Source organism: Pipistrellus kuhlii, unplaced genomic scaffold (genome assembly GCF_014108245.1).
Source record: "Pipistrellus kuhlii isolate mPipKuh1 unplaced genomic scaffold, mPipKuh1.p scaffold_m20_p_1, whole genome shotgun sequence".
NCBI classification, from domain to species: Eukaryota; Metazoa; Chordata; class Mammalia; order Chiroptera; family Vespertilionidae; genus Pipistrellus; species Pipistrellus kuhlii.
The window spans coordinates 10,809,794-10,835,067 of NW_023425404.1; the positions used below are offsets into that span (position 1 = coordinate 10,809,794).

At 44.9% G+C, this 25,274-nt stretch overlaps 1 protein-coding gene across 1 annotated transcript in view; it reads right to left on the bottom strand.

Annotated features, from left to right (window-relative positions):
* Positions 1-25,274, bottom strand: part of IFT43 (intraflagellar transport 43) — a 71,506-nt gene that overhangs the window by 18,239 nt on the left and 27,993 nt on the right. The window contains exons 4-5 of the mRNA XM_036430852.2: positions 3,899-3,931; positions 3,007-3,053 (exon numbers count right to left, since the gene is read on the bottom strand). Of these exons, the coding sequence (XP_036286745.1) occupies positions 3,007-3,053; positions 3,899-3,931 (80 nt within the window). The remainder of the gene's footprint in view (positions 1-3,006; positions 3,054-3,898; positions 3,932-25,274) is intronic.

Consider the following 25,274-nt stretch of genomic DNA (forward strand, 5'->3'; position numbering starts at 1 on the left):
AGTAGCTCTAAAACACAGGTAATCATCCAAGTTTTATTGACTTAATTCTCTCCTTCACGTTGGCGTCGCATGCAAAGGTTAGTTAGTACAAGGCTGCGGGACTCCTTGTATAGCCTTGAGAAAGTAATTGGTACTAGACTTGCTTTCCTGCTGGAAACAGTTAGAAAACTGGAAAAATATAAGGTACGACTGTTTTCAGACAGAGGGCAAGGTAGAACAGGATTGTGATCCCGAGAGAAGGGGGCCCTGCAGTCACCCTGGCTTTCTGCCTAGAGGCGCTGCCTGGATGCTGGCACAGCGAGGTGGAGCCCCCCCGTGGAGCATGGAGGTCTTCCTGAGTTGAGGAGACAGAGGTCAAGGTTTAGGGCGCTAAATTGGCTGGAATTTGAGAAGCAGGATGTGAGAGAGGGGAGCTATGTAGGAAAAGAGATCCACAAATCTAGATGGACTGCATACTAAGCTGTGCATGTACAGGGTCAACCTCCACAAGGCTGGGCAGAGAATTTCAACCAGCAACGTAGGAGCTAGTGATCCCCATGGCTGCCACAGAACTGCCAGAGGAACAGCTCCGCCCAGGCCAGCGGAGAGTCCCTGAGGAACAAGCAGGAAATCAGCAGACACCTGAGTAGTCTTACAGTTTAGGGCTAACTCCAGACTTGCATTAATAAAGCTTAAAAACAATTCTCAAAACTGTTGAGAACCCTAGCAGAGTCGCCTAAGATCATCTGAAAACACAGATATTTATATTATGATTCATAACAGTAGCAAAATTACAGTTATAAAGTAGCAATATAAATAATTTTATGGTTGGGGATCACCACAACATGAGAAACTGTATAAAAGGGTTGTTGCATTAGAAAGGTTGAGAACCACTGATATAAACACTCAAGCTGTAACATTCATAATGGCCAGCAGCCAAGTGACAAGCTACTAATCAAGCAGAAAAATAAGAAAAATAAGTCAATAGAAACAGACTCAGAAAAGATAGAGATCATAGAATTAGCAGAAAAGGACTTAAAAGCATTTACTATAAAGGTTGCTATCAAGGAAAAATAAAAACATGAATAATATACATAGATAAATGGAAGATACATATGAAGAGAGAGAGAGAACTGAGAGGAGCTTCTAGAGTAGAAAAACACAATGTCTGAAACAACAGATTCCCTGGATGGGCTTAAGAGCAGATTAGACATTATAGAAGAAAAGATCAGTTACACAGCAACAGAAAACTATCCAAACTAAAGCAAAGTTTAAAATAGTTTAGGAAAAAACAACTAGAGCCTCAAGACCTGTGTGGCAATTTCAACTGATATAACCCACATGCACATAACTGGAGTCCCAGTAGGAGTGAGGGGGGAAAATATACTCAGAGAAATAAGGGCTAAAATTCTCCAAATCTGAAGAAAACAATAAATCGACAGACTCAAGAGGTTCAAGCAGATAAGCCCAAAGTAAGCCACACCAAGGCATATCATAACCAAATTGCTGAAAGTAAAAGATAAAAATAAATAAATCTTAAAAGCAGCCTGAGAAGAACAAGACACTGCATGCCGGGGAACGAAGATGAGAAGGACCACTGACTTCTCAGAAACAATGCAAAGCAGAAAACAAATAACATTAGTGCTAAAAGGAGGGGAAAGTTGTCAGTCCAGAATTCTGTATCAGGTGGAAAGACATTTTCAGACAAGCAAGATTGGGAAAATTTGTTGCCAGAGGACCTGCTCTACAAAACTGTTAAGTGAAGTTTTTCAGGCACAAGGAAAATAACACCAGATGGAAACCGAGTTCTACACAAGGAATTGAGTGTGGAAGTGGTAAATATATGGTTTTTTAAAAAAGGCTTTGATAATTTAGCCCCAGATATAATCTCCTCTCTAGTAAGTTTCTTATAAAGAGCTACACACAAATGTTATCTTTTCTCTTGAGTCTGAACACGGGCCTTAGCTGTGTCGCTGGCCAGGCCAGCCATTAACTGACTAGTACGCACAGTGTACTGATGATGCAAAGACAAATAAGATGTGGTGTCTGCTGTCAAGGAATTTAGAGCCCAAAAGGAAGAACATTCAAGTCAACAAAAAAAAACTAAGTGTGATAGTCACTTAGCTCTGTGACTATGGGCAGCTTACTTGACCTCTCTGTCCTTTAGTTCCCTCAACTATAAAATAGGGATAATGACATTACTATCTCATAGGGTTGTTGTGGAGATTAAATGCTCTAACATCTATAAACTGGTAGACCAGTGCCTGATGTATAATTAACACCTAACAAACATTAGCCATTGCTGCTGCTGTTAATGTGCCCAGGAGATTGTAGAAGCATAGAGAAAAATCAACCAATGAACTTGAATGTGTACATGTGTAACCTAGGAATACAGACACTAGGATGGTGAAGGCCTGGGGTGGGTGCGGGGCAGGCTGGGAGAGGTCAATGGGAAAAGAAGAGGACAAAGGTAATACTGTCAACAATAAAGTTTTTTTTTGTGTTTTTTTTTTAAAGAACATTTATAACTCAATAGCAGAAAGACAAGTAACTCTTTTTTAAATGGAGGGAAAAAAAGGACATGAGTCAGAGAGGGAAGGCATGGCAGAGAAGGTGATGCTTCAGCTGATTTTTGAAGGATGAGTAGGGTTGGCAGATGAAGAAGGGGTAAGCCCTAGCTGGTTTGGCTCAGTGGACAGAGTGTCAGCCTGAGGACTGAAGGGCCCTGGGATCATGTCCGGCCAAGGGCACATGCCTTGATTGCGGGCTGGATCCCCAGTAGGGAGTATGCAGGAGGCAGCCGATCAATAATTCTCTCTCATCATTGATGTTTCCATTTCTCTCTCCCTCTCTCCTCTCTGGAATCAATAAAAAATATATATATTAAAGAAAAAGAAGGGGGAGAGGTACTCTGGACACAGGCTGTAGCACTAGAGCAGCCGGTGCCTTAGCTGCAGTGCAGAAAATGCCTCGGGGGCCCTGGGACATCTCCGCAAGCCCTTCAGATTTCCTCCAAGAACGTCTTACCTCCTCCGTCATCTGATCCATCCAGGCTCTTTGGTCTGAGGCGATGACTGTGCCCAAAAAGGAAGGAAAGTAGAAAATCAGTTTTAAGCACAGAAAGAAACAACCCAAATTTGTACTATATCCATTCTTTCTCCTAGACCAGTGGTCGGCAAACTCATTAGTCAACAGAGCCAAATATCAACAGTACAACGATTGAAATTTCTTTTGAAAACCAAATTTTTTAAACTTAAACTTCTTCTAACGCCACTTCTTCAAAATAGACTCGCCCAGGCCGTGGTATTTTGTGGAAGAGCCACAATCAAGGGGCCAACAAGCCGCATGTGGCTCGAGAGCCGCAGTTTGCCGACCACTGTCCTAGATGAAAATGTCTCTGGACCCACTCTCCTCCAACTTGCTCAAACCTAACTGGGCACCTGGGTCTGCCACGTATGGCTGCCCAAGCTGGTACTGCATCATTGCACGGGGTAGGGTCACACAGACTATGATGTGAATGCTCTTCTACCTCTGAGGTGCGAAATTGGATGGCCCTGACTTTATACTCCATCTTCACCAGGAAACTTTTTAAGAATGTAAGTCTTAAGAGAAGGTGAGGCTTAGAAACTTGCACTGCCTCTGGCCATCTATATCAATACAGCAGAACCCATGGGTCAGTACTCTGATACCTAGACATGTAATTCTAAAAACTACAGGGTAGGAGGTGTGACAGGCACCAAGGCCAAAGCCCAGGCCTTCAGTGGGAGACGCTGCATTTGTCAAACCCGTGATTCAGGAAGCATGACTCCAGCCCAGCCAGAGCCAGACTCATACTGCCTATTTTGTGAATGCTGCTCAACAAAGACTGCACTGTAGACAAACATCCCCATAGGGTGCCATAAAAATACTGCAAACATACTCTTCTGCGTCTTCAAAAGCCCTCCTTCCTGACCTGAAAGAAAGAAAGAGAAGGGTTATGAGAACCTACTAGTCTCGTGCATTGGCAGGGTATGCTGGACAGGGGGTTTCAAAAGTAGATGCAAATGAGCATATCCCAGCTGCTTTATTTGTCTGGATTCCTCTTTACAGACCAAGGCTCATACTCACCATGAGGGAATTATAGATACTGAAACACCTTCCTATAACCTTACTTCAGCATGTCTCCAAATTAAATGACTGAGTTTAAATGCAGGCTGAGTGAGCTCAAAAGTCAAATGAATATAGATGATATGACACCCTCCCTTCTTTCAACAAGTACTGACCAATTTATTGAGCACTTTTTAGGACTGAGACCTTGGCTCCTAGTTGGAGCTGTTGTGTTAATATGTGCAGCATCTACGAACAGAAAGGGATGAGCTAGCCTTGCAGGGAGGCTGCAGGCTCAGGGCCCGTCTTTCTGTATCCTCCACGTGAAGGACCAGAAGCCCTGTGAGTGATGCTGGCTAGTGCCCTCGGATATTCCGTGGGAACAGGAAGCCTGTCACATTTGTTAAGGCGCTGGTTCTCAAACTTGACTGTGCACGGGAACCACTGGGAAGCCTGACAGACATGCCGCCAGTTGGACGTGCTGGACCTGGCAGCAGAGATGTTCGGATCAGATGGTCTGGGGGATAGGTAGCTCAGGAATATGCATCTTAAACAAATTTCCAGCAATTCTAACCCAAGTAGAATACTACAGAGAAACACCCATCTTAAGTCTTCTGAATGAGACTGGCAAATGTTGACCACTGTTAAAGTCGGGTGATGGGTATACGTGATTACTTTTCTGTATGCCTGAACATCACAATAACAGAATTTTTATTTTTTATGACTTAAGTTAGAAATCGTCGCCATGATAACAGGGACAAAGGGCAGTGGCAATGACATAATGGCCAGGAGATGCATGAGATGGCCCTCGACAGCGCTGGCCCACAAAGCCTCACCAGTAAGAGCTATGTTGGAACCAAACAGCAATTCCTGCCAATGCAAATAATTGCCCCCCAACAGTATAATCATAAATTAAGCCCAAGTTTAAATAGATTAGTTTCCATGAAATTCAGACCATACCAACTCACTGTGAAGGGAGGAAGGAAGGAAGAGAATGGATTTTGGATGAAGTCAAGGAAGGAGAAGAGGATAGGTAGGCGAGGTTGGATGAACAGAGGGGATCTCCCAGACTATGTTTTTTGTCTCTTAAAGGGCCAATTAAAGAGACTGAGCAACCAGGAATAGAAGGACGAGTGGAACAGAAAAGGCAGTAAGAGGCCCAAGGTAGACTGCAAAGTGATGTCCAGGGCAGCGCCACCATGGAGCTGCTGGGTAATGGAGGTTTCCAATGCTGTTCTAAGTCAAACAAATCCTAACAAAGAGTCCGAGGCAGCCGCCAAAGATGCCTCTAAGTGGAAGAGAGAAGGCTCTGCTCCCAACTCACTACCTCTAATTGTCTCGGTGAAGTTGAACTCTATAAACCCACTGACCAAATGGCTTGATATGCCACCAACGGTAGGAGGGCTTGAATGAAAACAGGATCAGAGAATAAGGGTATTAAAAAGGCCAGAGAGCCGAAACCCGTTTGGCTCAGTGGATAGAGTGTCGGCCTGCAGACTCAAGGGTCCCAAGTTCGATTCTGGTCAAGGGCATGTACTCTGGTTGCGGGCACATTCCCGGTACGGGGTGTGCAAGAGGCAGCTGATTGATGTTTCTCTCTCATCGATGTTTCGGACTTTCTATCCCTCTCCCTTCTTCTCTGTAAAAACTCAATAAAATATATTTAAAAAAAAAAAAAAAAAAAAAAAAGGCCAGGGAGCTTAGGCCAGCAATGCCTTTGTACACAAGAGACATATCCATCTCCGATTACTCTTAGGAATTATGACTGCATCGGTTCCTCCTAAGCAATGGGAGGTGGCAAAAGTAGCAGTGATTTTGTCTGAAGGAGACAATAATGATAACGCTAATCTTTGGGGGAAGGCTGATTAATTGCCATTTATCCACTCCATATCCAAAAAGGGGATGAATTTTATATGTGGCTTAATTGCTGCTGAGCCCACATCTTGCTCTCTCTCACTCCAGGGGGAGCCAAGAGTCCTCCGGCATCTCATTTCACCCCGTGGGATGGACCAAGATCAAAATGGAGCCCTCAAGGATGGTCAGCGGGAAGCCCTCAGGTGGTGTTTTCTCGTGTCTCTCCCCCGCCCCCCCCCCCCCCCACCCCACCGAAGTACAGGTTCAGTGTGAGCCTTCTGCTCTGCTATGGAGATGAAAATGGCACGGAACGGTCTGCCTTTGATGAAGTTGGCCACTTCCAGGCCTTATCTAGCTTGCATATAAGTTTGGTCTGGACCACACAGCTGTTCGTTTGTTTGTTTGTTTATTTATTTAAAATATATTTTATTGATTTTCCACAGAGAAGAAGGGAGAGAGATAGAGAACTAGAAACGTCGATGAGAAAGCAACATCGACCAGCTGCCTCCTGCATACCCCCTACCAGGGATGTGCCCGCAACCAATGTACATGCCCTTGACCGGAATCAAACCTGGAACCTTTCAGTCCACATACCGACGTTCTAGCCACTGACCCAAGTCGGTTTTGGCAACAGCTGTTTATTTTTATTTTGTTTTGTTCTGTTCTAACATCAATTTCTTATCCAAATTCGAAGATTTTGTACAAAAAAATGAATTTCTAAATTCTTCAGATACAAACCCTAGCAACACTGGACCTACATTCCAGTGTTTTCCACAGGGACCTACATCTGAGTGTGGCTGCCCCTGAGCTCCCAGCGCTCCCTATCCCAGGTCCAGTACTGGTTCTGCATCACCCAGTCTGCACTGCTAGGTCTCTTACGGAAATGCAGAGGCCAGTGAAGTACGCAGCTAGGCAGCTATCAAACACGGGAAAGCAAAGGCAGACTAACTGGGAAGCAGATTTTAGGAGACTTGGCCAAGAGTAAGTATCTTCATAGAAGTAAGAATACGCAAATAATCAGCATATGTACCTCAGTAATATAATTTAGGTGCTATTCCGAAATAAATCCACACTTCACAGATTTACTTTACCTACCTGGTCCCCAAAGGCACGGAGTCCAATGCCAGGGCACAGAATCCAACACGGTGATTTTCAAAATACAGGTCGTGGCCTGTTAGTGACTCATGAAATCAAGTTAGTAAATCACCACTGGTCTTTTTTTAATAGCATAGAAGATAAAAGAAAGTGAACTGCTCACAATAAGGATAGGTCTTTATCCTTATTAAATTTCTTTTCAATTTTATATGCTCACATACCCAGTCATGATGGAGAGTGTATTTTTAAATGGCGGTGACAGGTTAAACAAAATGAAAACAGAGTTGGTCTACCACCGCCCACCAGAGGACTTGGGGCTGAAGCCCTGCCTGCCACAGATTGTGGAGGCCGAGGGAGAGAACTGTAGCCCTGGGTCATCTCTTCCATAGACATACTTCTGCGGCAACTGACCCGGTCAGCCCTCTGGAGGGGACATGCCTTTTTCCCTAGAAGTGGCTACGAGAAGGTTTGGGAACAGGACAATTATAATGATAATGTGAGACTGTCTTACACAGAGAGAGCACTCTGCAGCACTCGTCAAAGACTCGCTCAGCTGAGTGCTGGAAATGAGGCAGAGCAGGTCTCAGTGGCAGCGTGACAGACGCTGGGCACTGTGCTGTGCACTTCACCCAAACCACAGAGCCAGTTAGTGAGGAGGCTGAGACCAGAATCCTTGTCTCCTGACGCCCTCCCTGGCTTCCAAACACCGCCTGAGCCTTCTCAGCAGCAGGCACAGCTAGTTTTCAGATGCCCCACAGGCACCCAGACAGCTGTTTGGATTTACTGTGCAGACACTCCATTCCTGACTTACCACACTTAGAGAAATAAAAGATGGAGAGAATCCTTTAAACCAGGAGCTCTTAACCAGGCACAAGAGAATCACACTCAGAAAGTTTCTTCAGGATCTATGTGCTGGGTCTCACCCCAGGCCTCTGGGAGAGTAATTTCCAGAAATGGGACCCGCTATGTGGGTGAGAATCACTGCCCTAAACCTTATTTCAGATGGTGGGCTGGACTGTCCAGTTGCTAAGCAGCGAGATGGAAACCTCCTGTCCTATCCTTCTGAGTTGCCTGCTCTCTTCTAACAAAAGTGTTGGTGAACTCTGCCTTGACCTCCAGGCTGAGCAAGGAGATGGATTCACAGACTGAAGCCCTATCCTGAGTGATCCTGAGCTGGTTGTCTTGAAATTCAGACAAGACTCCATCATGTTCATAAAAACTGAGCAGGTGCTCCCAACCCTGGCAGGTCCGATTATAGAGATGCTAGTTCAATATTCAAAATGTAAAACATTGAGGTTGCTGAACCAGCACTTTGAAAAGTTAATTAAATGCCAGGTTTCTTTTTAAGAGCTACTCCATCACTTGCTGATTGCTTTGGCCATTTTGCAGAATGAAGCCTTCACTCTGGACAATGAGTAAATGTTCTCCCTCACCTCCCACCTTGTGGAGACAGGGCACTCTGGCTGCCTGCTTCCCAGGGATGATGCAGAGGCCTGGCCAGTGACTTGCAGGAGGGGAAAGCGGGGCTGTCCCGCTGGCCCTTTCCCAGTCAGCCTTCCGGGAAGCTGCCAATTCCCTGCACTTCAGGTTCTCGGGTGGAAGGCTTCAAGGTTAAGGGTGTGGTCTCATCACCTCCACCTCCATTTAAAGCCCAGTCCTTCAGCTCAACACACACCCCATGCCCTTCTGGTTTCCACCCCCACTTCTCTATGACCCACATGAGGTCTCTCCTCCCCGGCTTCACTGGGCACCTCAATACTCAGGGAAAGACCATCTCCAGGACCCGCCCCCACAGGCCTCTTACAGGATGACGTAACATCGGTAACGTTTATTAAACTTATTGGGTGCCAGGCACTGTCATTCTATTTTCTTGTTCATATATTACATATATTTTACATGATATGATATGTTATTTCATCATCACATTATCTTATTTACTCCATTTTACAGACAAGCAGACAGGGGCTCAGAGAAGTGCAGTAACTTGCGTAAGGTCACCCAGCTAGAAAGTGGTAGGATTGGAAGACAAGCTCTGGGCTGTCTGACACAAAGCCCAGTGCAAGGGAAAGGAACATGGGGGCAGTTCTACACCAGGGGAAGCCTCATTTTATACTCTGCTTTCGGATCCAACTGATATTTTCCATGACGCGTATATACTCTCAACTTATAGAACTATCACTTGGTCAGCCTTGACAATTTGGTAATTAATACTGGTTTAATTGTTCCATATGATTTATTATGTATGTTTTATTTGCAGCATAACAGCTTGCGTAGGGCAAAGAAAGAGATTCCATGTAGCTAAGTCATCTTTCTCTCCAAGTCCTCTCCTTTTCTAAGTTCTTCTGCTCAAATGCAATGCCTTCCTTTTGGCATTCAGATGCCAAACTGGCATGCCATGGGCATGATTTGCTCAACTGATGACAAGACTAATCGCAATGGCTCTTACGGGACTGCAGCCACACAGGACCATTGCCGAACGCTCCATTTCATCCTGGGGCTCAGGCAGAGAGGTGCTGCAATGTAAAAACCCCGCCTCTTTCCCCACCCACCTGGCCTGCCGTATCAGACAGAGGCCTCAGCGCTGCTTACACAGGGTACGTGCTCAAGGGTGAAAGGCAGCCCTAATGTAGACATCATCTCAGTTAAAATGTTTCTCGCAAGTTTAATGGAATACTTCAGAGATCTAAATGGAGATGAAGTACCACGGCTCAGAGAACAGCCAGGATGCTATCTTTATGCAGCATGACAATGTTCAGTGGTTAATTAGATGCCGTTAACCTATTTTAGCAGGGGACATAACTGGGATAAATGGGGGGAAGTGTCCTTGAAGTCTCTTAATATCCACATCACATATTGGACCCTAGACTCGCTCCCTGCTGCACGACGGAACAGGCTTTAAATGGACCAAAGTGCCGGGCATCCAGAGCCCCGCCAGGCCCAGTGGAAGACCCTGCCCTCGCCCATCCAGCATGGACCTCGGCCTCCGCCCCTAGGAGGCTGTGCAGGGCCTGTACAAATGGTTGCTATTACAACGTGCCACCCCGAGTGAGAAGCTAGAGCCACAATAAGGAGCTCACAGGGCTCCCATGACAAAAGGAAGAGGCTATAGCCAGAGGCCAAATCTGTAAAGAAACACATGGTAAGGGGGAGAACAGGACTAAGATACCAGCTGAACCGGAGCCAAAAGCATCACTCCTTTAAAAGAAATCAAAATGCCATTTTCTTGGTTTTCTACCCTCATAATTTTAAAATGCCCAATAACAATTTCGCAAGTGCCTCCAAACCTCATTGAGGAGAATTTAACCAAGGCATGAGCGAGAGAAGGGGCTCTGTCCCAGATCATGTAACACACCATTAGCACATCCCAAACCAAGGCTCTACTTCATAAGTTGTGTGACCCATCAAACAAACCCTCACAGGGAAACCCCAAATCTGAGCAAAGGGAAACTTTGCCATCGTAATCCTGGGCTATTGTGTCCATTCGGTATGAGGCAATGGACTGGTTAATTGCAGTCCTTCTGCTCTAGGATGTCCCCATGCATGTAGTACTGATTAAAAACCAGGTATTTCTCACGAACTGAGGTCTTCCTTGGCCAATAGATTTCTCCTAAATGAGATCTCTCCTGAAAGAAGTCCCTTCTCTTCCTCCCCTTGGTTCCTACTTCTTGCCATTCATGTGTTTAGTGTCCAACATGTGTTTCATATTGTATTTTCTCCCTCCTTTTAAAGACAAGAAACAATTCCCCAGCACCCAAAATTTTGGCACTTTATGATTTCAGGTCACACTAGATCATATTTGGCTACTGCCGGTAAGGTATCAACAACAAGGTATTTTGTAGAAAGATGAAAACCAACGTCTATGTCATGTCTGTAGACTGCCAACCCCTATCAAGTTGGAGGTATATAGTAAATTATAAGGCAATTCCTGGGTGAAGTTTGCCCCCTGCTGGTCAGATTCAAAATAACAACTTGGTTCTGAATCAATCTTACAGGAGCATTTATCAGGAGGAAAAGGACATGAAATACACAGAAACAGTTTTAGTAGCTAAAAACAGTTATAGGAACATAAAATGTATGTACATGCCTGCTATCGAGAAACTTAAAAAGTGGGAAGAGTTTAGAACTCTAGATCTTGGACATCTCAAATGAACATTATCTTATTCAGAAACTTTCAATTGTCTATGAGGCACAGATGGGAGGTGTGGGAACTGGGGCATCTTTTAGCTCAGCTTTACAATCTGGCTGAAGGCTCACATCGTGCAGTGACTGACATGTCCTACCACCACCACCCCATGCATCTTCTAGATGAGGAAATGGAGACCAGGAGTTGTTAAAGGGACCTGACTAAAGCCCCAAAGCTAGCTGGAACTAAAAACCAAGGTTCACACTTTCTCATCTGCTGCTGGTCCCATTATGCCCCAAACTTAACAGGGCAAGGGAGGCAGGTGCAAGCAAAAGTCATGGAAGCACTAAAAAGAAGAGGGAGCCTGGGGAGGCTTCTTAGAAGACCTGCCAAATGAAAGATGAGAAGGCTTGAAACAGGCAGGAGGCTGCCGGAGGGCTTTTCCAGCTGGAAGAAACAACCTGAGTAAAGGCAGGAAGCATGAAAGAGTCTGTATTTCTGAAAACACCTGAAATACGTACAGAGGAAACGCAGCTAGGAGAAGCCAGTAGGACAGTGTTTCCTTACATCTATCACTTTCAAATGCTACCTTCACTAATTTTGCTATAGCGGTGTACTTTCTGCATCTACTTTCTATTTTAAGTTGATTCCTTAATTTTACTTTAATAAATTTACTTAAAGAAAATCTTACAACCTCAGCCATATAGAAGGTAACTGTAAAAAACAATACAGTTTGCCAGGCCAGTGTAGCTCAGTGGTTGATCGTTGAACTATGAATAAAAAATTCCAGGTTCGATTCCCGGTCAGGGCATATGCTCAAGTTGTGGCCTAGATCCCCCGTGCAGAAGGCAGCCAGCCAATCAATGAGTCTCTCTTATCACTGATGTTTCTATCTCTTTCTCCCTCTCCCTTCCTTTCTGAAATCAATGAAAAACACAAACTGGATTTTATTATAGCTAGTTATTACAACTATATTTGCCAAAAGTCTGAGCCTATGGCTTTTTTCGTTGTTAAAAAGATAGATTAGCAAGGTTAGGTAGTATGAAAGCAATCCTAGCTGCAAACTGAGACTTTTTCATTGACATGATGAGGGGGACTAGAAATGAATAGAAAAGAGAACAGCCTTATGACTCAATGCCAGTCTCTGGGAAACGCAGCTGTAAGGGCAGAGAGTGAAACGGCACAGGATGTGCTGATTGAAGTCATGGGTCCACAGTCAGGGAGCAAACTTTTATCACTGTTTCTGGAAACCTTTACTAGTACGTCAGTCCACTTTTAATTGCTCAACAGAATGGGTCTTCTACTTCTCTTAAAAAGCATTTTCTGCTCTGGAGAAACCTGTGATTTCCTTCCAGTCACTTACCCACTGTTTTCTCTGCCCCTTTCCCATCCCCCAAAATGATGGTCCCCTCAAAAGCCCATGAATACACTGAGATTCAACCATGTGAGAAGGGGCTGGAAGAGGAGGAGGTGCCGGCAGAGGTGCTCTTTCCAGCTGCCAGCGTGGGAGGCCAGCAGCACTGCAGGGCTGTGTGTGGCAGCTCCTGGAAGGCGCAGGACCCACCCTGGTGAATCCCTGGTGTAGGTGAACCAAGGACACACTGGCACAGCCACCGGTAACCAGCTGTGGTGAGGGTAGCATAGGTCAAAAAGTAAAGTCACTGGCAGACTTGTTAGACCAGGAAAAAAACCAGGCTGTGCGAGGGGGCTCAATTTCATGCGCACTTATACCTACGTATGCCTAAGCTGCTGCTTCTAAATTGAAACTGCGTCTAGTTACTCCTCAATAAAGGACTAAGAAGAAAAGGGAAGAAGTAGGTATGATGTTCACAGATGCATTTTATTTTTGAGAAGCTGAATCCATCAAAGGGAGAACAAGGAAATCATTTATGTCAGGAGACTTTTAACCAATGGCTGCCATCTCTAGCCATTCCCTCCTGGGTTTTAGCTGCTCACGCTGCAAAGCAGCGAGTCCCCCTTAGCAGGGAGCTGGCTCAGGGGACACAACTTTTTTCCTTGCAAGTTTTTTTGTTCAATAAGATTGCTTCATATGATCAACATCTCATTTCTGAGAAGGTCCCGGAGGATAGCAGTAAAGATAATTTTATTCTAACAGACTCGCTACTGCACAAATAGTATAGTCTGTGGCCTTTTCATGAACTTGAGATAAATGTGTGCAGCTTTCAAGGTTTGAGGATGGGCATGGCTGCATGAGAGGCACATTCTATTACACTAATTAGCTGCCTGACCTTGGGCAGTGGGCAAGGTGACATTTAAGGGCTTTTTAAAGATTCTATAACGGCGTCATTTAACCCCCACCCGCAGCCCTTATCTTCTCTATCTCTAAACTAAAGGGGCCACACTCCATGATTTCTCAGGTCCTTCCCCGCACTGTGAATGACACGGACCCTGCCTCTCCAGATCCTGGCCCCCACTCCATCTGTTCCTCATAAATATCACTCTCTATCCTGAAAACCCCCAAGCAACACTTTCCACAAAATGAACCACGAAGCTGCCACAGCAGCCCTATGCTGCGGGCCCTGGGCCTTGTTTCCTGAGACAAACCACTTTCTGCTTAAGCCTCTGCTGATGAGGTTCTCTGTTGCAACCTCAACTAATACAGCACATCTAGTGGTAAATGAGAGGTCATTCTAGTCCAGAAGGAATGCATATGCTCTGAAGAAAACCAATCTCATCTATATAGATAAAAGCCTAAGGGACCATTCGACCAGTGGCTATGACATGCACTGACCACCAGGAGGCAGATGCTCAATACAGGAGGTGCCCCCTGGTGGTCACTGCACTCCCACAGCAGGAGCACAGCTCAGCTGACCCAATGGGTGCCAGATGCTGGGCTCATGGCTGACAAGCGCAGCTGTGGTGGTGCGATACTCTCCCACAGACACTCCCCTTGTGCACCCTTCCCCCATCTAGACTGGGACCAGGATGGGGACCAGCATCGAGACTGACTGGATGCGAGCCCCCAGTAGCTTCTTGGTCATGGGCACGCCAGTATCACCCTAGGACGGGAGAACAGAAACCCCAGTGGAGTGGCAGTGAGCCTACCCAGTGGTGGTGGCTGCTGTGGCAGGCACAATGGGTTGGGATGAGAGGGAGCAAGCAGTGTGGTGCCTGGCCCAAGCTAGAGCTCCTCCCCCCGCATGCCAATTCACACACTACTACACCCCTTGGGGGATGTTGGGATTGCCAATTTCAGCCCGATCCCCGCAGGCCACGCCGAGGGACCCCACTGGTGCATGAATCAGTGCACCAGGCCTCTAGTATAATCACAATTAGTTAACCTTAGAGATGAGCAGGCCTCCACTCTAAATAACACTCCACTATAAAGAACAATGATGAGACAATCCTTACAAAGAGAACACTACCCTCGGAAAAATGGATGTCTTTTTACATTAGCAAATATCCCCAGATCCTAATTATGCCACATTAAACAGGTGTTCAGATGAAATGTGATAGTGTGTTCCTTGCATCCTTGGTCATACACTTGTCAACATTCCAGGGGCTCCCTGTTCCCTAAATAATAAAGTACATGCCTAGAGTTCAAGGCTCTGCACGTGAGCCCCTCTTGTCTGTCTACGTCCTTCTTCCTCTATGTAATCCCAGGTTTCAGTCTCCCACTCTGCTCATTCCAAACCCAAGGGCACAGCCATGCCCCCATGTATCAGCCCCTGAACCCGAAGGCCTGTCCTTGCCTCCGTGTTTGTCAGCTATTTCAAGGCAACGATTTGTAGACTAAACTGACTTGCTTCAATCAGCTGCCTAGAAAGCATATTTAGAGGTTCAAACACACTTTCTGAATTGTAGAGGGCCTTTGAGACCACTTAGTTTTAATGCCGGAGAGACAGAGCCCAAGGGGGCAGAGCTAGTAGCACAAGGTTACACTGGATGTCTCTTGCTCATTTCTCTCAGCTCAGTGCTCATTGCAAAGAAATTCTGAGCACACCAAGGCTCGTGTACTTGGGATTTCCTGGGGTCATAATATCCTAGGGCTGAAAAGGGAACTTTGAGATTATCTACTCCAACCTCCCCCGCCACCCCTGCCCAAGGAACCTTAGCCCCAAAAGCCCACAGGACTTGCACCATCACATGGCCAGTGAGTGGCAAAAGAGGACTACAACACAGGCAGATGTCCTGACTCCTCATACATACATGGGGAAGGGTGGCCCCAAAAAAGGCAGTGACCAGAGTGAGCTAAGGAAGTGACCTCCAAGGCAGACGCCTGTCCGTACTGAATGTGCACGTGGAGCACCTCGCTCTGAGCTGAGAGTCCCTGGGTTACTCTGCCCTCGGCCTCGCAAAGGGGATGCAGGTCTGAACCCAGAGGTGGGGCTGCCGGTGCACCAGTATGTGAACCGCTCCCTAGCTGCTGCCTGGGAAAGGATCCAGTTCTTGGAGGGCACTGCAGGTTAGAAGGAATGATCATTTCCAATGCCTAATTGAACTTAATGGCCAGCCTAATTAGGCCTTTTAACGGCGGGACTGGCATGGCCTTGGCTCGGGCCCCTAAGCACAGGCTGCACTCACATTCTTCTCGGGTCAGGCACCTGGCTGAGCACAGCGCTGCGGACAGGAGGCCGCAAGAGGTTAAGAAGCAGGCAGGTCCTACATTCACTCGCCGTTATTCTTCCCACAGGCCAAACAGGCTCGAGGCGTGTTAAGATGGCCCTCGGGGCTCTACACAGGGCAGAGGCACTAGCATTAAGCCAGGGGCCAAGGGCACAAAGATGGAAGGTGGTGAGGCACGGAGAACAAGAGCATGACCCCATACTCAGACTCACCTCAATTCAAATCCCACTGCCTCCTTACTAGCTGTGTGACTTTGAGGAAGTTACTTAACCTTTCTGAACTTCCATGTCATCAACCTGAAACCAGGGATAATAACAGAACCTTCACCTCATGGGGTTGTGTTGGAAATAAAGTAAAACAACTATGCTTAGCAAAGTACCCTGCACAAAAGACAAATAAATGCTGTGTGTGTGTGTGTGTGTGTGCGTGTGTGTGTTCCAATCCATACAACAAGAGGGCTAGACAAGATGTATGGGCTGCCCACATTCAAGTTCTGCAGCAGGGCCCCAGAAGGCAGAATCTGGATCAGAGGACGAAGCTGCAAATTTCCTAAAGATGAGCCATTTTTATTTATTTATTTATTTATTTATTTATTTATTTATTTATTTATAAATATATTTTATTGATTTTTTTACAGAGAGGAAGGGAGAGAGATAGAGAATAGAGAGTTAGAAACATCGATGAGACAGAGTCATCGATCAGCTGCCTCTTGCACGCCCCCCACTGGGGATGTGCCTGAAACCAAGGTACATGCCCTTGACAGGAATCGAACCCGGGACCTTTCAGTCCGCAGACTGATGCTCTATCCACTGAGCCAAACCGGTTTCGGCAAGATGAGCTATTTTTAGAAATCAGGGGGTTGATAACGGTATAAAAATTAGAAATACCCTAAACGTCCACCAACAGGGGAACAGCACATCCATGAGATGGGATCATTATGCAGCAGCTAGAAAATGAGGTAAATCTACCTGTGCTAAAAGATCTCCAAGATGGACTATTACATGAAAAGTGAAAAAAATTAAGGAGAAAACAAAACCTGATCCCATTTACGTAAAAAAGTATATATATATATATATATATATATATATATATATATATATATATAGTGAGTGTGTGTGTGTGTGTGTGTGTGTGTAAAAATCTAAACTATACATCTATTGTTGGTGAGATACCAACAAATTATTACCAGTAGTTCCTTCTAAAGAGATTATTACGTTTGGAGAAGATGGTAGTTTCAGGCAAATTTAGTTTGTGTCTTGTTTGAATTTTGTATCATTAAAGTGTTCTTGGTTTGCTTGTACAACTAAAAAAGACTTTATTTAAAAGACTTTATTTAAAAATATACTTCCACTGAGTTCCCCACAATGGAGGAATTCAAGCAGAATGTGACAGGAGATTGGATGAAACTGGCTCTACGCTTCCAATTTCAAGGCTTCTGCACTGTGTGATAACAGACAAGGGAATATTCCATAGGACGCTGTGCTTTTTGGCTGCTGTTACTTTAAGGAATACTTCTGTGCGCCTGTCATTTCTTTCCTGACCCTCAGAGACTCTCCTACTTTATAATCTTACCCCTGGCTCCAGGAAATGACCAGCTCCAGTCACAGGAGAATTTGCACTTCTGCAAAACTAGAAACCATAAAGGGCCAAAAGTCAAAGCCTTCCCAGGCAGGCTAAGAGCCCACTCTAGAATCACTCCTGGTTTTCAATTTCAAGTTTACTTGTTAACTTGTTAAGAAAAGCTGAAGGCCTGAAAGGAAGCCGGGAGCAGGCTCTGGGGAAGGTGAGGATCAGGGCCCCAGCTTTGCAGTCTCTGGCAGGGATCTTACAGGCCTCCCTACAGGCAAACGGAAGCAGTACTACTGACTTGAGCCTTAGAAATACAGCGGTTGTATGTTGTGGGCCTTGGCTGTCCTCTCCTGGTGCACATAAGCGTCCCAAGTCACTGCATGTGCTCCTCCCTCCTCCCTGGGCATCAGGCACTCACTTCCGCTCCAGAGAGGGAACCGGACAGAGCCACTTGTCAGGAAGACTGCTCCCCTTTTCAGAGTGGGAAGTGAAGAATCCAAATGCTGCTACTCCACATGGGGCTTACAGAACAGACTGCTATCACCTTCAATTGGGAGGCACTTGACAGAATTGCAAGATTCCAATTATTTCATATTTAGTCATTTGCATAAATAAATTGGTTTTGTGACACAAGACAAGCCACCCAGGGCCCTACACTGCAATGAATATAACAGAACATCTCTGCTTGTCTGAACCAAAAATCACTGTCAAGACACGTGGAAGTGCATGAAAATGCCCCCCACCAAATCCTCAGTGAGAAAAAGGTGGGAACATTCTGTCCTCTAGCTTATGGGATCTATATGTACCATATCTAAAGCCTTTATGATACTTTCCAGAGGGTCGTGTTATGGGAATTACATGAATAAACACTGGACGTATGCTTTCTCAGTCTGGGAAAGGATCACAACTATTGTCTGCTCATGATTACTTTTACTAAAATAGGGACTTTGGAGCATTTTGCAGCCCTTAAAAATGAGGCAGTTATACACTAGACTGAAATTCAGAAAGGGTGACTTTCAGTCTGTATATCATGGCTGTGCATTTCAGGGCTGAACAGAAAGGACAGCTCAGCTAAGTCCCAGCATTACCCAGCCCTTCTCTTCATTCCTCCCCACCTGGCAGCTACCAACACAACACAAGTTGCTGAAGATAGGAAAGGCCTAGGACAGGATGAGCTTGACATATCCCACTCCTGCCCCTACTTCAGTGAGGATACGTATTTCTCACCAGTTATTTCAGCATAAACAGTCTAGGTGTTATTTATTTCATTTTCAGATACTATTGAAGGTATATATTAAATACTTTATAGCAATAAACAATGCAATCACATTCCAATTTCTTTAAAAAAACACACAAAAAAAACCAACCATGTGACTTACTCTAAGTTCATTAAATTTAAAAACTTATCTAAATTTCCTCTATCATTTTTTAAAAATTTGTTTTTTGTTAATCCTCACCCAAGGATATTTTCCCACTGACTTTTAGGGAGAGTGGAAGAGAGAGGGAAAGAGAGAGAAAAACACTGATGTGAAAGAAATAGGTTGTCTCCTGCACAAGCCCTGATCAGGGCCCAAGTTGAGGAGGAGCCTGCAACCAAGGTACATGCTCCTGACCAGAATCAAACCCAAGACCCTTTGGTCTAAAGGCCAACGTTCTACCCACTGAGCCAAACCAGCGAGGGCTTCCTCCACCATTTCTCTGCCCAGCCAACGAACATGACCTGAGAGCAAAGCAAATAGACTACCTAGGGGAGTCAATTAGTACACAAAGCAAACAAGTGCAAGGGGACATTGAAAAAGTATGTTGCTGCTCGGCTCCAAAGCGCCTTTCCTGAATATGCTGTGTCTCAGACACCGTGTGGAGAAGCATACGTGCAGGCAGAAGCAAGGACAATAAAGCTGAGGCAGAGGTCCAAGCAGGAAGCTCTTATAGGCATCTCCAAACCCTACAGAAACAGGGACAGGGGCCTGAGCCCTGGCAGAGCTATTTCAAATGGTGCACAATTATCTACCTAACACTTTTCCCTTCCCAACTGTCTCACATGCAACCGCCTCACCTCATTTCACCCAATACTGGGCACTCATCTCTGATGCATGAGTGACCTCACTGAGAACCAAATTAACCGTTCACCCAGGATGTCCAAAACCCCTGGTCATGCCATACCAATTCTGAGCGCTTTGTGGCTGAGGGCAGCATGTGGAAAATAAATTCTCAATACTTCTAAATAAGACTGTGTTTACTGATGAAAATGTGAAGGTGAAGGATTAAGTTCTATTTCACCGGGATTCAGGGACACCTGGTCCCTTTTTAATTACTGAAGCTCCCCTAACGCATCCTTGGCCTCATAAACGGTATCATTTTGTTTTTCACACCCATATGTACACCTTCTTAGGATTAAATAACAATATAGCCTTATATGTAAGTAACACAGAACTTCCCCATCTTGTTCAAGACCGGGAGCAGCAAAAAAAAAAAAAAAAAGACACCTGAATGGAAAGCTGAGGTGGGCCAATGAGACTGCTCAGAGTTACAGTGACAAGCCTGGGGCCTTGGCAGATGTAGGCCTGGACCGACAGGTCCAAGGGCAGACCACCCACTACTTGGCACACCTGCATCCAAAGGGGAGGTTCCAGCTAAACTACCCTCTGTGACACCTTCCTAAGAAGCTGACTTCTATGGGGATGGACAGCCTGTAACAGAGCTGAGCTGAGGGGATAAAACATGCATTTGCATCTGTGCTTACAATTCTAAGAGCCCAGCAGCATACTTTTAAAGCTTAATAAGAATTAACTTCTTGCTGCTAATAAGAAGGTAGAGACTCTGGTATGGCAGTGACATAGAGGGAGAGGACAGGAGCCCTTTAGTATTCTTGGAACATCAGGACCATGAAAAAAAAGAAAGAAAAAGCAAGAGGGAGAGGAGGAGGAGGGAAGGGGCAGCCTCAGGACCAGCACACGGCTGTTCTACTGCCATCTTGATGTCCTTGAGGCGTGCAGATGGTGTGGAAGTAGCTGGCACCAGAACAGCCCACGAGAAGAAACGAGCGGCCAATGGAGATTTATGTGAGGAGAGTGAGATGGACAAGGTAAAATTGTCAGGAGGAGTTGTTAGAAAGTAAAATATATTGTGACAATTCCACTCCTGCCGTTCATCAATAAACTGACAGATCATTTAGTGTCAATTAGGAGTGATAGATGGACAAGTCCCCATGATCCTGGGCCAAAATTAATGGCTGGGAGGGAGAGGGTGATTGAAAATGACGGCTGACATTGAGAGCAAAGTCCTGAAAGTCCCTGAGGGGCCATTACTTGCCTCATTCCCTTGCAGATCAATGCAGGGACAAACCCAAAAACAGACACTTGGAGGCAAAACTTAACCAGACTACCTTTCCTTCCTCTCTTTACCAAGTCTGGATGCCTCTCTTTTAGCTCCATTCCCTATGGCCAAGTCAGTGCCCCACTTCAGGCAACTTCAGAGCCAACAAAAGCCTGTTTCCAAGATGGAATCTGACACAGAAATGACTTTGGTGACAGGAGAACGGACAGGTTGTGATCCCAGTCCAAGGCAGTTCTTGAATACAGCCTGTCCTGTGGTGCAGGGATGAGCATACGAGTTCCAACCCCAACATCTCTAGTCCATTCCATGCTCTGTTCTCTGTCTTGGGTGATGTTATACAAATAAATTAAAGGTATCAACAGTAACAAAGAAGAAAATCCTAACTTTTTGGGGGAGCATGGATGGACCTGGAGAGTATTATGCTAAGTGAAATAAGCCAATCAGGGAAAGAAATACCAAATGATTTCACTCATATGTGGAATCTAATGAACAAAATAAAAAACAAAAACAAAATAGAAACAGACTTATAGATACAGGGAATAGATTGACAGCTGTCAGAAGGAAGGGATTTGGGGGGCTGGGTGAAAAAGGTGAAGGAATTAAAAAAAAACACACACACCTCATAGTCAAGGCAACATTATAATGATTACCAGAAGGAAAGAGGGGTAGGGGAGGTAGGAGAAAGTAAAAGGCGGTAATTGGTAATGGAAGGAGAATTGGCTTGGGGTGGTGAACACACAATATACAGATGATGTTATTATAGAATTATACACCTGAAACCTATATAATTTTATTAACCAATGTCACTCCAATAAATTTTTTTTAAATATATTTTATTGATTTTTTACAGAGAGGAGGAGAGAGGGTTAGAGAGTTAGAAACATCAATGAGAGAGAATCATCGATCAGCTGCCCTTGCACACCCCCTACTGGGGATGTGCCTGCAACCAAGGTACATGCCCTTGACTAGAAACAAACCTGGGACCCTTGAGTCCACAGGCCAATGATCTATCCACTGAGCTAAACTGGTTAGGGCAGAACTAGTATTCTTATAAAATGAGGAAGACACACAACATCTCTCTCCTTGTGTGTGCACATACCAAAGAAGGCTATGTAAGGACACAGCCAGGGAAAGAGCCCTCTTTAAGTACCTGACCATGCTAGCACCCTGATCTTGGACTTCCAAACTTCAGAACTGTGAGAAATAAATGTTGTTTAACTGCCCAGTTTATGGCATTCTACCATAGAAGCCCAAACTATCATCCCAAACTATCACCTGTGCAAGCGCAGGTGCCTCACACAGTGCCATTATCATCATCCCACAAGAATTTAAGAAAAGTGCACTACTTTTTAGTGTGAATCCTCTGCTCTAATCAGACTGACAATGAGGTTACTACCCTGCAATACTAATGCCTATATCAATCCTTGAACCAAAGACCCTCCTCACGATCCTCTTTAGCCATCAGCTTCACCCAACTTGACATCGTTCATCTCTGCACGGGTCTCCCTGACCACTGTGATTACTTTCCTTTGAGGCCACATCACCAGTCTCAGCCATTCCATTCATTTCTCACTTCCCATATGCTCCTTGTGCCTTCCTGATTTTTGTGAATGAAAATGCTCATCTCCCTAACTGGAATCCAAGCTCTTGCAGGGCAGGAAGCACATTTACACTCTGGACTCCCTGGAGCGCCCTGCGAGTAGCAGGAGCTCATGTTTCCCAGCCTTCACGGGGCAGATTCTCAATGGAGCCCAACCATCGTCTGTCTTACCTCGAGTCAGCTCCCTTTCCTTTTTCTCTCTCTAATCTGTTCTACTTGCCTCCAGATGTCAGCTCTCTTTTGCTGCAACAAGTTCAACAGTCAAGTTGCCTTCCTACTTTGAGAAAGAAAAAAAAAAAAGGCCAATCCAAAGGGAAATTTCCTATCCTCTCCAGCTTTCTTTCTTTCTTTTTTTTAAAATATATTTTATTGATTTTTTTTACAGAGAGGAAGGGAGAGGGATAGAGAGCTAGAAACATCTATGAGAGAGCGACATCGACCAGCTGCCTCTTGCACACCCCCTACCGGGGGGGATGTGCCCGCAACCAATGTACATGCCCTTGACCAGCATCGAACCTGGGACCTTTCAGTCCACAGGCCGACACTCTATGAACTGAGCCAAACCGGTTTTGGCCTCTCCAGCTTTCTTGATAACTAACCCAGCCTTTCCAAGCTTTCTCCTGTCTTAGATGAAAAATTCCCCCACCTCCTCCAGTCCAAAGTTAGTTAGTCTCTCTTAGAAGATCTTAACTTTTTTTCTCCTTTAGGATCCTACTCCTTCAAATCCGCCCTATTTCATCTGACTCACTCTTTCCCCAGATACTACACACACGATTCACAACACAGACTTCCCTTTCAAATACTGTTTTTCCTTTGTTCCTCAGAGCAGTAGCCTACACTTCCTCTTCCCTCACTGTAATCTGCCTTCTGCCCCAAAGCAAATCACTGTAACCACTTTCTCAAATGTCCCTAGTATCCCCAAACAGCCAAGTTCAAGGTTCCATCCTTGTCTTCTTCTATTTGTGTGAGAGTTGACTCAAATTGCACTTCCTTTTTGCACTCTCTTCTAGACTCCCAAACTGTGGAAACTATCTACAGGACCACCACCAGCCCCAAACAGGTGTCTCCTCCTGCATTATCTATCAGACGACACCACTATGTATCCCAGGTGTGGGATCATCTGGCCCGGGGGCCGTATAAGCCCCACAAAATCATCTGGTCTGGCCCTGCCAAGACATTAGGGTGAGTTAATTAAATGTTTAACCATATATAACAGGCTAATCCTTAAGTTGATAATTTTGTATGGACTGCTAACGATGTTATAAAAATCCAAATGGCCCTTGGCAGAAAAAAGGCTCCCCACACCTGAAACCAGTCCTCAAAGATAGACACCTCGCATTGACCTTCAACTCCTCCCTCTGCCCTACACTCAGCCAATGACGCTTCTATTAACTCCACCTCTAAAATGTCTCCAAAGCTCCTCAACTGTCCATGCTCACACCACTGACGTGGTGCAGGCTTTCATCATCCTGCACACAGTGTGGCCTTCCCAACAGGTCTGCCAGCCTTCTGGAGCTCTACTTCCCACTGAAAGCCAAGTGATTAATCAGGAATACTGATCTGATCATTCATTTGCTCAATAAATAGTCACTGACTGCTTATTATGGACTGGCACTGTTTGAAGTATTGGAATAAGACATCTCTGAGTATATCTTTCTATACCATTTTATACAATAAAAAGTACCAAGAGCTTTTTTCTTGCCAAAAAGCATTAACATGCCCTTGATGGTTTTGTTCAATGGATAGAGCATTAGCCTGCAGACTGAAGGGTCCTGGGTCCAATTCCAGCCAAGGGCATATGCAGGGGTTGCAGGCTCCATCCCAAGTAAGGAGCATGCAGGAGGCAGCCAATCAATGATTCTCTCTCATCGCTGATGTTTCTATCCCTCCCTCTCCCTTCCTCTCTGAAATCGATAAATATTTAGAGATTAAAAAAAAAAAAAAAAAGCATTAACTTGAATCTTATCATGAGGAATCAACCAGGGAAATGTGAATGTGAAACATTCTACCAGAAAGCTGGTCTGAATTCTTTTTTTTTAAAAAGTCAATGTTTTGGGTGGAGGTGGTGAGGGAGGGGGGTGAGGGAGGGGGACAGGGAGGCTGGAGTTATTTTAGATCAAGAGACTAAAAAGAAAGAATTACCAAACACAATGACCCCCTGATTGGATCCTGGAGCTACAAGACCTTTTTGGGACAACAGGGAAAGTTAAAACTAGATATTAAGTCATTATTGAATTTCTTAGTGTGATAATGACACTGATATTTGGAGGATGTCCTTCATCTTTAGAATGCATGCCGAAGTCTCTAGAGGCAAAATGTCATGATGACTGCACTGCTACTTGTTTTGAAAATGATTCAGGGGGCAAAAGTGAGAGAGAGTGAGAGAAAGAGAGAGAGAGGGAGTTAGTTTAGAGGTGGGAAGAAGAAGGTGTAAAAAATTGGGGGGGAAATTTGATAGTGCTATTTTGAAGGCAATAACTGATAAAAAAAATTCTGACAAAAAGTAATGTTTATTCTCTGAGGGAAAAAAAAAATCTCTTCCTGAGTATATCTTAAGTTGTTAAAATAGATAGTTGGCCAGCCCACTGATGTAATAAACACTTTTTTTCGTTTCCCTTTCATCTAAAACTTAGTGCAAAGAATTAAAGACCAAAATGATTTGTAATCTAGCAGTTACTAACAGGCAACTCCATTCTGTTTAAAAAATTACACTAAGAACAACACTGAATGCTACAATATGGGTGAACTTCTGCCAAGTGAAAGAAGCCAGTCACAAAAGACCACATAATATATGATCCCATTTATATGACATATCCAGAACAGGCAAATCATAGAGACAGAAAGCAGATTAGTGGTTGCTTAGGGCTGGGGAGGTTGGGGGGACATGGGAAGTGACTGCTAATGTGTATGGGTTGCTTTGGGGGGCAATAAAAATGTGGTGATGACAGTACAACTCTGTGACTACACTAAGAATGACTGAATTGTACATCTGAAATGGCTGGACTGTAAGGTACATGAATGCATCTCAATACAGCTGTTATAAAA